The following is a 12,842-nucleotide window of genomic DNA, read 5'->3' as shown; positions in this document are numbered from 1 at the left end:
AAGTTATGCGCAATTTGCGCGAAGCAATCCGCCAGAAACGCCTGGATTTGTGGAAGAACAAAAATTGGCTTTTGCACCACGATAACGCCCCTGCTCACACATCGTTGCTTGTGCGCGACTTTTTGGCCAAAAACAACACACTAATGATGCCGCAGCCACCGTATTCCCCAGATCTGGCCCCCTGTGACTTTTTCTTGTTCCCTAAACTGAAGAGGCCCATGAAAGGACGACGTTACGCTACGCTTGACGAGATAAAGACGGCATCGAAGGAGGAGCTGAACAAGATAAAAAAAAATGATTTTTTGAAGTGCTTCGAAGATTGGAAAAACCGTTGGCACAAGTGTATAATATCTCATGGGGATTACTTTGAAGGGGACAAAATAGATATTCATGAATAAATAAATAATTTTTGAAAAAACACAAAATTCGCGATACTTTTTGAACACACCTCGTATATATATATATATATATATATATATATATATATATATATATATATATCAGGAGCATCCTATGAGGACACTTTTAAGGGGCCAAGGCATACTGTTGGGACATTTTGATACTTTGGGGACTGGTCTCAAAAAAAGTTGACTTTTATCGCATACATTGGGGACTTATATATTTCTATATTTAACGCATACTTTGAGGCAAAAATTTTATATTATTCGGACTGTAGAATGGCGCCATCTAGAAGCATGTCCTCAAACAATACATTGACTACATTAAATCATATAATGCATATTTTACATGTATTCTTTTTAAGAGGAACGTGAAAACATATTAAAAGATTAATAGTAACTAATTATTGTATTGTTAGTCAATTCTAGTATCATTACGTCAGTATTAGATAAATAGTAATAAAATAACTAATAATCTTAATATGTAATTAAAAATTTTATTTCCAAGGCAATAAAAAAGCATGCAAGTATATATTTATGTATTACAAAATATTTTAATGAAAACATTGATGTGAAACTGTCTCCAAATTTTACAATAGATATAATATCCTGATGAAAACGTTATCAAACTAACATCTACTCTGATAATTTCAAAACAAACATTAAGTTCAGACATAAGGGTTTTATAACAACGTTTTTCGAGTTGTACATAAATCAAATAATATTTATTTCAAGAACCCACGGTTCAAAAATTCCAACTGTATAAAGCATATCTAGAATGATTTGGATGAAACCTTTTAATGACACACGGAACATGTGCCTTTAAAATGGGTGACACTCTTTTGGACACAGCACGATTGGACACCAACCAATCATCTTGACTTATCTAACCAAACTAACGGAAAAACTCTAGGCATCGGCCGCTGTGAGTGGTGGTGTCCAATCGTGCGGTGTCCAATCGTGCGCACCCCCTTTAAAATTCCAGAACACATGGTTAATTTGATAATGTTCTCGAGTGCATACATAGTTTGTACAATTTAAAGACTGTCCCCAAACAAAGCTTTTGGTGAAAGGATTTAAAAATGTAACGATATATTAAGCTATATTTTATTGGCTGAGAAAATGAAAACATACAGTATCCAATAATTTCTAACATGAAGATCAATGACGGTTTTAATAGATTAATCAGATGAGCAAATTGTATGAATACATAGTGATACCTATACGTCAGTAAACAAAAATTTAACAATAAAATATTGCCACGTCGGCCCGTGCCTGTTAGGACAGAAATCAATCGGACACTCGTGGAGAGGATTTAGTCAACCTTGAGCACACTCCTTGTTAAGCGCGGGAATGTTGATGTATACAAGTCGCGTTTGTCACGCGATCGTCGCTTGTTACATACAGGGTGTTTGCTAAAAAAAGTTCCCCCTCTCTTAGGATGACATACAAAATAAGCAGAAATATCCTTTATCATATTACAATGTTCGCAAAATTTAGCGACATTTGTAATTAAAATCAACGACTTAACCCGGTTTCCCGCCAATTGTATACGCGCTGCTAGAGATGACCGTTCGCTGTTCGCGGTACGAGGGGAATTGTTTGTTATGTGGGACAATAGAAATTTGAGCGGTGTCTGGCCATTTGAAGAACAGTTTCCACGCAAATATAAATGCTTGGAATGGGAGGGGGTGAACATATCTCATAGCGTGTTAGGTTTCATCGGAAAACTGCTTGGAATCGATTATATATGTCTAAAGCATTTAATGAAGACATTTGCTTGGGTCAATGGATACTTCGGGGACATTTCAATACTTTGGGGACATGTCTCAAAGAAATTTTTGATTAATTGCATTGGTCCTTCTTTCCTCCTTAGAAAGAAAGCAATTTCTCTAATAATCGAAATGATTTCAATGTATATGGCGAATGAAACTAAATCTTTGTCACTGATTAAAGATATTAATATAAATATTTATTTTTTTCGTACAAGGACCAACGGTTAAAAAATTCCAACCCTCTTTGAAATATATCTAGAAAGATTTGTTAAAACCTTTTTACTGACACACGGAACATGTGCTTTTAAAATTCCAGAAAACAGTTAATTTGAGAACGTTCTTGAATGCATACATAGTTTGTACAATTTAAAGATTGTCCCCAAACAATGCTTTTGGTGGAAGGATTTAAAAGTGTAATGATATATTAAGCTATATTTTATTGGCTGAGAAAATAAAATCATACAATTTCCAATAACTTCTAACATGAAGATCAATGACGGTTTTAACACATTAATCAGATGAGCAAATTGTATGAATACATAGTGGTACCTATACGTCAGTAAACAAAAATTTAACAATAAGATATTGCCACGTCAGCCGTGCCTGTCAGGACAGAAACCAAACTCGTCGAGAGGATTTAGTAGTCAACCTTGAGCACACTCCTTATTAAGCGCGGGAATGTTGACGTATACAAGTCGCGTTTGTCACACAATCGTCGCTTGTTACATACAGGGTGTTCTCTAAAAAGAGTTCCCCCTCTCTTAGAATGACATACAAAATAAGCAGAAATATCCTTTATCATATTACAATGTTCTCAAAATTTAGCGACGTTTGTAATTAAAATGAACCACTTAACCCGGTTTCCCGTCAATTGTATACGCGCTGCTAGAGATGACCGTCCGCTGTTCGCGCTACGGAGGAATTGTTTATTATGTGCGACAATAGAAATACGATCGGTGTCTGGCCATTTGAAGAACAGTTTCCTCGCAAATGTAAATACTTGGAGTGGGAGTGGGTGAACATATCTCATAGCGTGTTAGCTTTCATCGGAAAACTCGTGGAATCGATTATATATGTATGTCTAAAGCATTTAATGAAGACATTTGCGTGGGTCAACGCATACTTCGGGGACATTTCACTACTTCGGGGACATGTTTCAAAGAAAATTTTGATTAATTGCATTGGTCCTTCTTTTCTCCATAATAAGAAAGCAATCTCTGTAATGATCGAAATGATTTCATTGTATATGCCGGATGAAACTAAATCATTGTCACTGATTAAAGATATTAACATAAATATCTATTTTTTTCGTACAAGGGGCCACAGTAGTTAAGCAAGGCGGATTCTAACTCAGGGATCTGAGGGGGGTGCGGGGGCAGGGGGGAAATTTCACGACGCGTCTTTGCCGTACTGACCATGATGATGTCATGTGGGGGAAGCGGGAGAAACATTTCACGGCATGTATTTGTCGTGCTAACCACGCCTTGAAGGGAGGGGTGATGCCACATGCCTACAGAAGAAACATTTCACGGCACGCGTCTTTGCCGTACTGACCGTGATGATGTCACGTGGGGGGAGCGGGAGGAACATTTCACGGCATGTATTTTGTCATTCTAACCACGCCTTGAAGAGAGGGGGTGATGCCACCTCGCGGCGTTAGCATAGATGACATTACGTAAGCACTGCGCTCTCACTCCTTCCTGTATACCTTCTTGCTCGCACGCCAACGCTCTCAATCGTCGTTTTGGAGGGATGGGGGGGGATGCCACCTCGCGATGCTAATCATAGCATAGGTGATGCGCACATGTGTTTTCTTTCTCAATATCATTTATTAAAATTATTTATCTATTTCTAACATACACAAATAATTTTATTTGTCTTTATTGGATAAATTTTGCTTCTTATTTATTTTTAATAAGTATACAAATAATTTTGCTTTCCCACGGCTTATCTTATACTTCGCACGCGTTCTTATTTCTAAGATGTTTTCAGGAATGGAAGAGAATAGGGAAAATAATAATAATTTGCTTGAATGTAATATATTTATTCTTTTTATTTTATTTATTTTAAAAGAAATACATAAAAATGGTTTTGCTTCTTATTTATTTTTAATAAGTATACAAATAATTTTGCTCTCCCACGGCTTATCTTATACTTCGCACGCGTTCTTATTTCTAAGATATTTTCAGGAATGGAAGAGAACAGGGAAAATATTATAATAATAATAATTTACTTGAATGTAATATATTTATTCTTTTTATTTTATTTATTTTAAAAGAAATACATAAAAATAGTTTTAATAAAATGTTATTAAAAATTATTTATTTATTTTTTAATATACGCAAATAATTTTATTTGTCTTTATTGGATAAATTTTGCTTCTTATTTATTTTTAATAAGTATACAAATAATTTTAGTTATTTTCATTAAATAAATTATTTAAATGAAAAATATCCGGTTCGCCATAATAGTAGTAAAACCACCATCCATGTAAAGTTGATTCGCACCATAAGAAGTCCAGTTCATCTCGTAGTTTTTTTCGTTCTTTTTCAATTTTTATTTTTTTTTGTATATTTATGAAACCTACTACCTCGAGATCTTCGATTCGTAGTTTCTGTGGATCCAAAATATATAAAATAATTAATAATTTAAATACCAAACACACACACACACACACACACACACACACACACACACACACACACACACACCTGCGGTTCATCAAACATCAATGATGTCTCCCGACGAACTCGAAGCTCGTGGTTCGATATATAACTCTTTACTATTTTGTGCCTCCGTCAGCGACCATTTAGGAGGGATTCGTCTCACAATGTATAATCCTGATGATGATGATGATGATGATGCTGACGATGATGATGATGATGCTATTTCATCTCCATTCTGTAAAAATAAGAAAATATATATTATTATTAATCAAAATAACACATGTGTACTCACATACACATAGTTATACATGGACATACCGTTCGTGAGGTCCCATCTATCACTCTTATTTTAACGTTTTTTTCTATATCATTTACTTTTATTGTAAAATTCTGGAAAAATAAAAGAAGCATTATAATGTGTAATATAAACCCAATATATATAAATATCATAAAACAATACCTGTGCTGGTGTATATTTTAGTAATATCTCTCTCTGAAGAGACACCTGGTTTACAATTTTTTCGGTTCCAACTCTAATGTGCTGTAAAGTATGAAATTTTATTTAATAAAATATTAAAAAATACATGTATTCTACTAGTGACACAAAAACAATATTCAGTATATTAGTATTCAGTCATTTAGTATATTCAAACAATATTAAGTATATTATAAATATACTTACTCCATTACATGGGTATTTTACTCGTAAGTATGCCATTTTTTTTGTTCGTGAGACAATTTTTTAATGCACACGAGATACAAACGACGACGGCGACGACAGTCCAACCCTTATGACTGACGCTAAGGAGCGCAGCCCATCATTTTATAGTACAAAATGTACGTGATTTATCTACGAGATGTTAAATTCCCACAGTCAAAAACCTTTGACAGTAGTAATTTAATACTCATCTTACAACTGAGTTCTTGGTAACAAAAGAAAGTCATTGTCACAGCTGTGACAACCACGTTGTACCACACTGAATAGCTATCAGCCTCATTCGCTAAGGATAGGAAAAATAATCAAAAGTTCAATTTCAATTTACACATTTTTATTATTATTTCAAATTTGCACATAACATGATTATAACATTTTATTTATCATTTAACACATCATATGCAATATTCACATTTCTACATATTATAATATTTTATTTGTCATTTAGCGAATCGTATGCAATATTATTTGAAGCATAAGCTATTAATTCACATTCAATATGTGAACTTTTATCATAAATTTTTCGCAAAATATTTACTGCATCGTTTTTATTAGTGATGCAATTCTGACGCAAGTAAGTTACAAAATGTTTATATTTGTCAGTAACATTATTCATATTCTGACACAGTGTGAAATATACATGTTCAATACAATGCTCAAGTTCAAACATAAATGATACAGTTGCAGGCTTCATGCAAATATAAGTATTGTGCAATGTTAATTTTATAATATGTTCTTCATGCAGTTTAATCTGCTGCACAATCAGTTCGTGAATCAATAATGGAGCCGTTTTTGACTGCATAAGTCCCTCGATGTCCATACGTTTCTCAATCAACGATCTCCACGTTTTATAAGGCAGAGCAATTTGATTTCCACGGTTGTCACCCAGCACCAATTCCACGTAGGATATAGATCCTGCGTTGATTCCGATATCCAACCATTTATAAGATGTAGGAGTTAGTGCAAACCTTCTCCCCAAAATGTGTGATGTGTATCGTGGTGGCGTTCTGTAAATAAGATTACAGATTAATGAGATAAAACAAAAAATATTGATGATGATGATGATGATGATGATGATGATGATGATGATGATGATGATGATGATGATGATGATGATGATGATGATGATGATGATGATGATGATGATGATGATGATCTATAAGTAATAAATAAAATAGAGATTTTATAAGAAACAATAAAATATGAAAATATGAAAAAATGTATATAAAATAATTATAGATACTTACGATTTCTCACATGCTTCGGTCTGGATCGGAATGTAGTAGTTCATTGATGTGTGTGGCAATGTTCTGTAAATAAGAAATATGGATATGTAGAAGCAAAAATATGAAAAATATAATTTAAGGAATCTATAAAAATGTGTATAGATACTTACGATTTCTCGCATGCTTCGGTTTGGATTGGAACGTAGTAATTCGCCATTTCTCTCGTATTTTTCAAGAGTTGTCCGCTAACAATGAGCAACTGATGAGAGTAACGTTTTTAAAGTTCTTTTTATTTTATAATCCCCACCACCATATCGACATCAAATGTGGAAATTACATATTTTATGATGAGATCATACACATATTCAAACGTAAATCTTGCAAGCGTTGACAGATGTGATGAGATCGCAGGATAGTAAAACTCAGTTTTAGACACGTTTGAATGTAATTTAATATTACAATGAAATCATATAGTATTGCAGATTTGCATTTTCAGCATAAAAGTATGCGTCAGAGTACAGCAGCTGTGATGATATCATAGACGCTGATATCACAGATCTATAAAATTAATTTAGACATACGTTTGAATATAATTTGACATTACGATGAAGTCATGGAGTAAATGTGGCAGTTTTGCATTTTTAGCGAACGCCTGCTGTGACTCGTTTAAAAGTAATTTGATATCACGATGAGATCATTTAATAATTTTACAAAGTCAGTGATATCAAATATACATGTGAATCTTACAAGGGCCGATTTATGACAGCTAAGAAGACTTTAGACATGTATCAAATGATACACTGTGAATAACATTTAAAGTGATGGTGACATTATAAAATGACAAGATCGCGATGCATCCCATCAGTCTATGCAGTCAAGCACATTGTAAAAATGGAGCAAACGGAGCGCGATTTGGTGGAGCAATCCACTCGATTGAATACGCATAAAGAGTATATGGCGTGGGAGCAACGTTGTATCGAGTTCATCGAATCGCTAGATGGACGCAGCCGCAGTAAATATCCGCGATTGTCAATCGGCGGAAGACAATCTGTGATCGCTTGTATCATGCGACTAGAAGGTTTGAAACAAATGATGCGTGGGCGGTTTGTGCAAATGGGCGCTGGATATAGTGCAGGACTCCAATGGCGTGAGATAGATACAGTTTTTGAAAGTCGTATACTGACTGGTGCTGTGATTAATTTCGAACACATTGAACCGTATCAATTTCTAGAGGATGCGCGAGAAATTGTGCTTGAGCACGTGCAAAGTGTCATGCAGAGACATGGCAACGTAAAGATAAATGCTATTTTTAATGGTGAATTTGTGGTGGGTGACAAACGCGCTAATAAGTGTATCACAACAAGAAATTATGAACTCTTTCAATGCTCCGATTTGCATGAGTGGTACCAGTTACACGTCATCGAGATAATCCTAGCATCGTTGGAGGAATTCCAAGAACGTGATAGCGGATGGGCGTTGTCGCGTATACTAAATTTAACAATAAATATAAACAAATATAACCCTTTGCATGCAGGATGCAACATCCAGTTACCAAGTAAAATTATGATGAAGAAAGCGGTAATTAATGTAAAATCAAATGACAATGCATGTTTTGCATGGTCAGTGGTGGCCAGTCTGCATCCTGCTGAAAGGAATACAGATCGAGAATCTTCATATCCACATTATTCTACGGTATTAAATCTGAAAGGCATTGAGTTTCCAATGACACTGCCACAAATTAAAAAGTTTGAAATTCTCAACAAAATCTCCATTAATCTATACTGCATCGAGGAGAAGAAATTATCTATTTTTCCTATACGACTCACCGAACGAAAAATGGACAAACATATAAATCTGCTATACGTGCAGGATGACAATGTGGGACATTTTGCGTTGATAAAGAATATGTCCCGTCTCATGAGTTCACAACTCAGTAAGAAAAAGAATAAGAAATTCTTTTGTGATCGGTATGTATATATTTCGGAAAATACAAAAATATGTATATATAAATATATTTTTTCTAATTTCTCAAAAATAAATTATATTTCAGATGTCTACATTATTTTAGTTCGAACGACAAGTTGGAAATTCACACAATGGACTGTGGAAAGATAAACGATTGCGCTATCATATTACCAAGCGAAGATGACAAATGGCTGAGCTTTAAAAATTACTGTCGAAAGGAACGAATGCCGTTTATCGTATACGCCGATTTGGAATGCATCCTGGAGAAAACTGAGGATGAGAAAAATTACCAGCATCATCGAGTATTTAGCATAGCATATTATGTACACTGTGCGTATGACAATTCTCTATCAATGTATCGGTTTCATCGCGATAAGAATTGTATCGCATGGTTCGTCGAGCAACTTAAAGATTTAGCACAAATTGTAAATAATATTCTGTCGGTTAATGTTCCCATGGATTTAACACAAGACGATTGGAAAAAATTTAACAACGCTACACACTGCCACATTTGTGAAAAACCATTTACGAATGAAATAGAACGGGTACGCGATCATTGTCATTTAACCGGTCGATTCAGAGGTGCAGCGCATTCAAATTGTAATTTAAATTACAAAGATTCGCATTATATTCCTATAGTTTTCCATAACTTATCTGGCTACGACGTGCATTTTATCATCAAGGAAATAGCTACAGCATATGAAGGACGAATAGATTTACTTCCGATAACAAAAGAAAAATATATTTCGTTTACAAAAAATGATCAGAAAAATTGCATAAAATTAAGATTTATCGATTCTTTCAAATTTCTCGCATCTAGTCTCGATAAATTGGCATCTTTTCTTAGTAAAGATAAGCTATGCATAATGCAACGGGAATATAGTAATTTATCAACAGAAAATTTCGATCTGTTAACACGAAAAGGTGTCTTCCCATACGAGTATGTTGACTGTGTGGAAAAATTGGAAGAGTCATGTTTGCCACCGCGCGAATTATTTTACAGTTCATTGACGGGTGACACAGTATCCGAGAGCGATTACGCGCATGCTGTCAACGTGTGGCAGCGGTTCTCCATCCGATCGCTCGGAGATTATAGCGATTTATACTTGAAAACTGACGTACTGTTGTTGGCTGATATCTTTGAGAATTTTCGCGATAGTTGCATCATGAGTTATGGACTCGATCCCGCGTATTATTATACTTTACCCGGTTTTACGTGGGATGCAATGTTGAAATATACACATGTAAATTTCGAACTGCTAACAGACATTGACATGATCATGTTCATCGAACGTGGCACACGTGGTGGTCTGAGTCAATGTTCAAACAGGTACGCACAAGCCAACAACAAGTACATGAAGTCATACGATCCATCGAAATCATCATCGTACCTGATGTACTTTGATGTAAATAACTTGTATGGTTGGGCAATGTGTCAGCCATTACCATACAAAGATTTTCGATGGGTAGATGACATAACAAATTTTAACTTTATGGACATCGCGCTAGATTCTCCAACAGGTTACATTCTTGAAATAGACTTAGAATATCCACAACATTTACATGATGCGCACATTGACCTACCGTTCTGTCCAATGCGTGATAAACCGCCCGGTAAGCGGCAGGACAAGCTCCTCGCAACCTTATACGATAAGAAACGTTACGTCATACATTATCGTAACCTGCAGCAGTGTACTCGTCACGGCCTTCGAGTAACAAAAATACATCGCATATTACAGTTTGCACAATCACCATGGCTTCGCGATTATATTCAGTTAAATACAGATTTCAGAACATGCGCCAAAAACAATTTCGAAAAAAATTTATACAAATTAATGAACAACGCGGTATTTGGCAAAACCATGGAGAACGTGCGCAATCACGTCGATGTGCGACTTGTGACAAAATGGAAAGGCAGATACGGCGCGGAGACAATGATTGCTATGCCAAATTTCCACAGTCGTAGTGTCTTTTCAGAGAATTTGGTTGCAATCGAAATGCGTAAGCTTGAGGTGAAATTTGACAAACCAATCTATGTGGGTATGTGCATCCTTGACATATCTAAGACATGTTTGTATGAATTTCATCATGAATACATGGCGCCGATGTTTCGCGAGAAATGTAAAATTATGTATACTGATACAGATAGCTTAATATATAACATTGAATGTGATGACGTATACGAAATTATAAAGCGTGATATTAATAAATTTGACACAAGTGATTACGCGGTTGATAATACATACGGTATTCCGCTTGCTAATAAAAAAGTGCCAGGTTTAATGAAGGATGAAAACAATGGTGCGATCATGACCGAATTCGTAGGGCTTAGAGCAAAGATGTATGCCTTGCGCGTTGATGGTAAAAACGACACGAAGAAAGTCAAAGGAATCAAGAGCAACGTTGTGGCAAAATCGATAACTTTCGATGATTACACGCGATGTTTACATGATGAGATTGAAATGACACGACAACAGTCAAGTATTAGATCAAAATTGCATGAGGTGTATACTATATCCGAAACGAAAATTGCTCTTAGTCCGTATGACGATAAGCGATATATTATGTCAGATTCTATTGACACGTTGCCTTGGGGACATTATAAAATACCAATGTAAATAAAGCACTTAATTTGTATAATATATGTATATTTGTGTAATTGTAATAAAAATTACAAATATCTTGTAAATAAGTAATACATTTTTTACAATACATTATCCTTGTGTATCCACGAATTGTGTGAATTATCAAATCCCAGCCATTTCACATAAACCTCATCCCCTCTTTTGCGTAAAATTTTTTCAACGAGATACAAGTTAGAATTACCGACTCGCTGAAGCTCATATTCGTAAAATCCACCGCTGATATGTTTTTCACAGGAATCCTTCAATAAATACGTCACGGGATTAGTTCTCTGCACTTTGGCAATTTTAAATATCTCCGTAGTCCAATTCGGTGTATAACCTTTATCAAAAATGGTCTTAAATTTGCTCACGCGTACCGATTCACCCACTTTGAACCGCGCGGGTGCAGCAATTTTTATGCGACTATACACAGTGGATAAGAGTTTTTCGGCAATCGCAGGGGTAACATTGATAGGTCGCATACCAATAGTACGATGCCTTCGCGAGTTGTATTCTAATACGAGACGTGGTAACAAATCGATCCATTTATAATTTCCATTAAGCGTAAACTGCTTCCACATGTCGTTCTTTAATGAACGGTTGAACCGTTCAACGACTGATGCCTTCATTACGGAATATGTCGAATAATGATTGATATTATGTTTTTTCAATAGTTTCTGTACCGTGGCGTTGTAAAATTCTTTTCCTCTGTCAGTCTGCAAATTTTTTGGACATCTTTCATCGTCTCGTATTATCTTTGCAATCGCATTAACCACTTCATTGCCACTCTTGGCCTTGAGAGGCACAGCCCATGCATACTTGCTCAATACATCGATAACGGTGAGTATGTAATGGTAACCTCGGTTAAATCTCATGTAAGGTCGCATCTCAACCACATCCGCTTGCCACAGGTCATCGTATCCGCGAACAATGACATGCCTTCTCGGAAAATTTCTTCTCGCTGGAGCATGAAGTTCCTCCACTAACAGCTGCTTTTCGGAATTGTTCATGTTTGATTCACAAATGATGGAGAGATCTAATGTATCGTTTTTTCTACTCTGCGCTATGAGTCACTGTATCGAGTTGTCTTTGAATTTTGTTAAGCATAATCTCCACCTTATTTTGGAGAGTAACAATCTTCCTCTCGATTTCGTCCTGGTGATCTTTCAAAATTTGTATGCTCTGTTGTACATATCGTTTATTGGCAGCATCGCTATCATCTACAGGTAACGCTACGTGACGAATCTTGCATGACTTTGCATCAAAATTGGCGTTGACCTTGCAAAGAGCATTATCGCGGACGTAACTTCTTATTAATCCGTTCCATTTGTAATACGATTCCGTTCCGCTACTTCCGAGCGATATCCCAAACTTATTGATTGACATTTCAACGTTGACTAAAATAATATGAATAGCACGACTCAATTTATAATTAAACTAGCTTCGCGAAGTTCCTCGATAATCGACAGGATC

The 12,842-nt window shown here is 35.5% G+C and overlaps 1 protein-coding gene across 1 annotated transcript; it reads left to right on the top strand.

Moving 5' to 3' along the window:
- Positions 1–7,280: 7,280 nt before the first annotated feature.
- LOC120359374 lies at positions 7,281–12,284 on the top strand. The gene is made up of 2 exons (XM_039456592.1): positions 7,281–8,747; positions 8,831–12,284. The coding sequence occupies exons 1-2, from the start codon at positions 7,618–7,620 to the stop codon at positions 11,361–11,363; spliced, it is 3,663 nt and encodes a 1,220-aa protein (XP_039312526.1). The 5' UTR covers positions 7,281–7,617; the 3' UTR covers positions 11,364–12,284.
- Positions 12,285–12,842: the final 558 nt, after the last annotated feature.

Source organism: Solenopsis invicta, chromosome 13, assembly GCF_016802725.1.
Source record: "Solenopsis invicta isolate M01_SB chromosome 13, UNIL_Sinv_3.0, whole genome shotgun sequence".
Taxonomy (NCBI): Eukaryota; Metazoa; Arthropoda; class Insecta; order Hymenoptera; family Formicidae; genus Solenopsis; species Solenopsis invicta.
The sequence above is the reverse complement of the archived record's forward strand: the minus strand, read 5'-3'. Positions and strand labels throughout refer to the sequence as shown.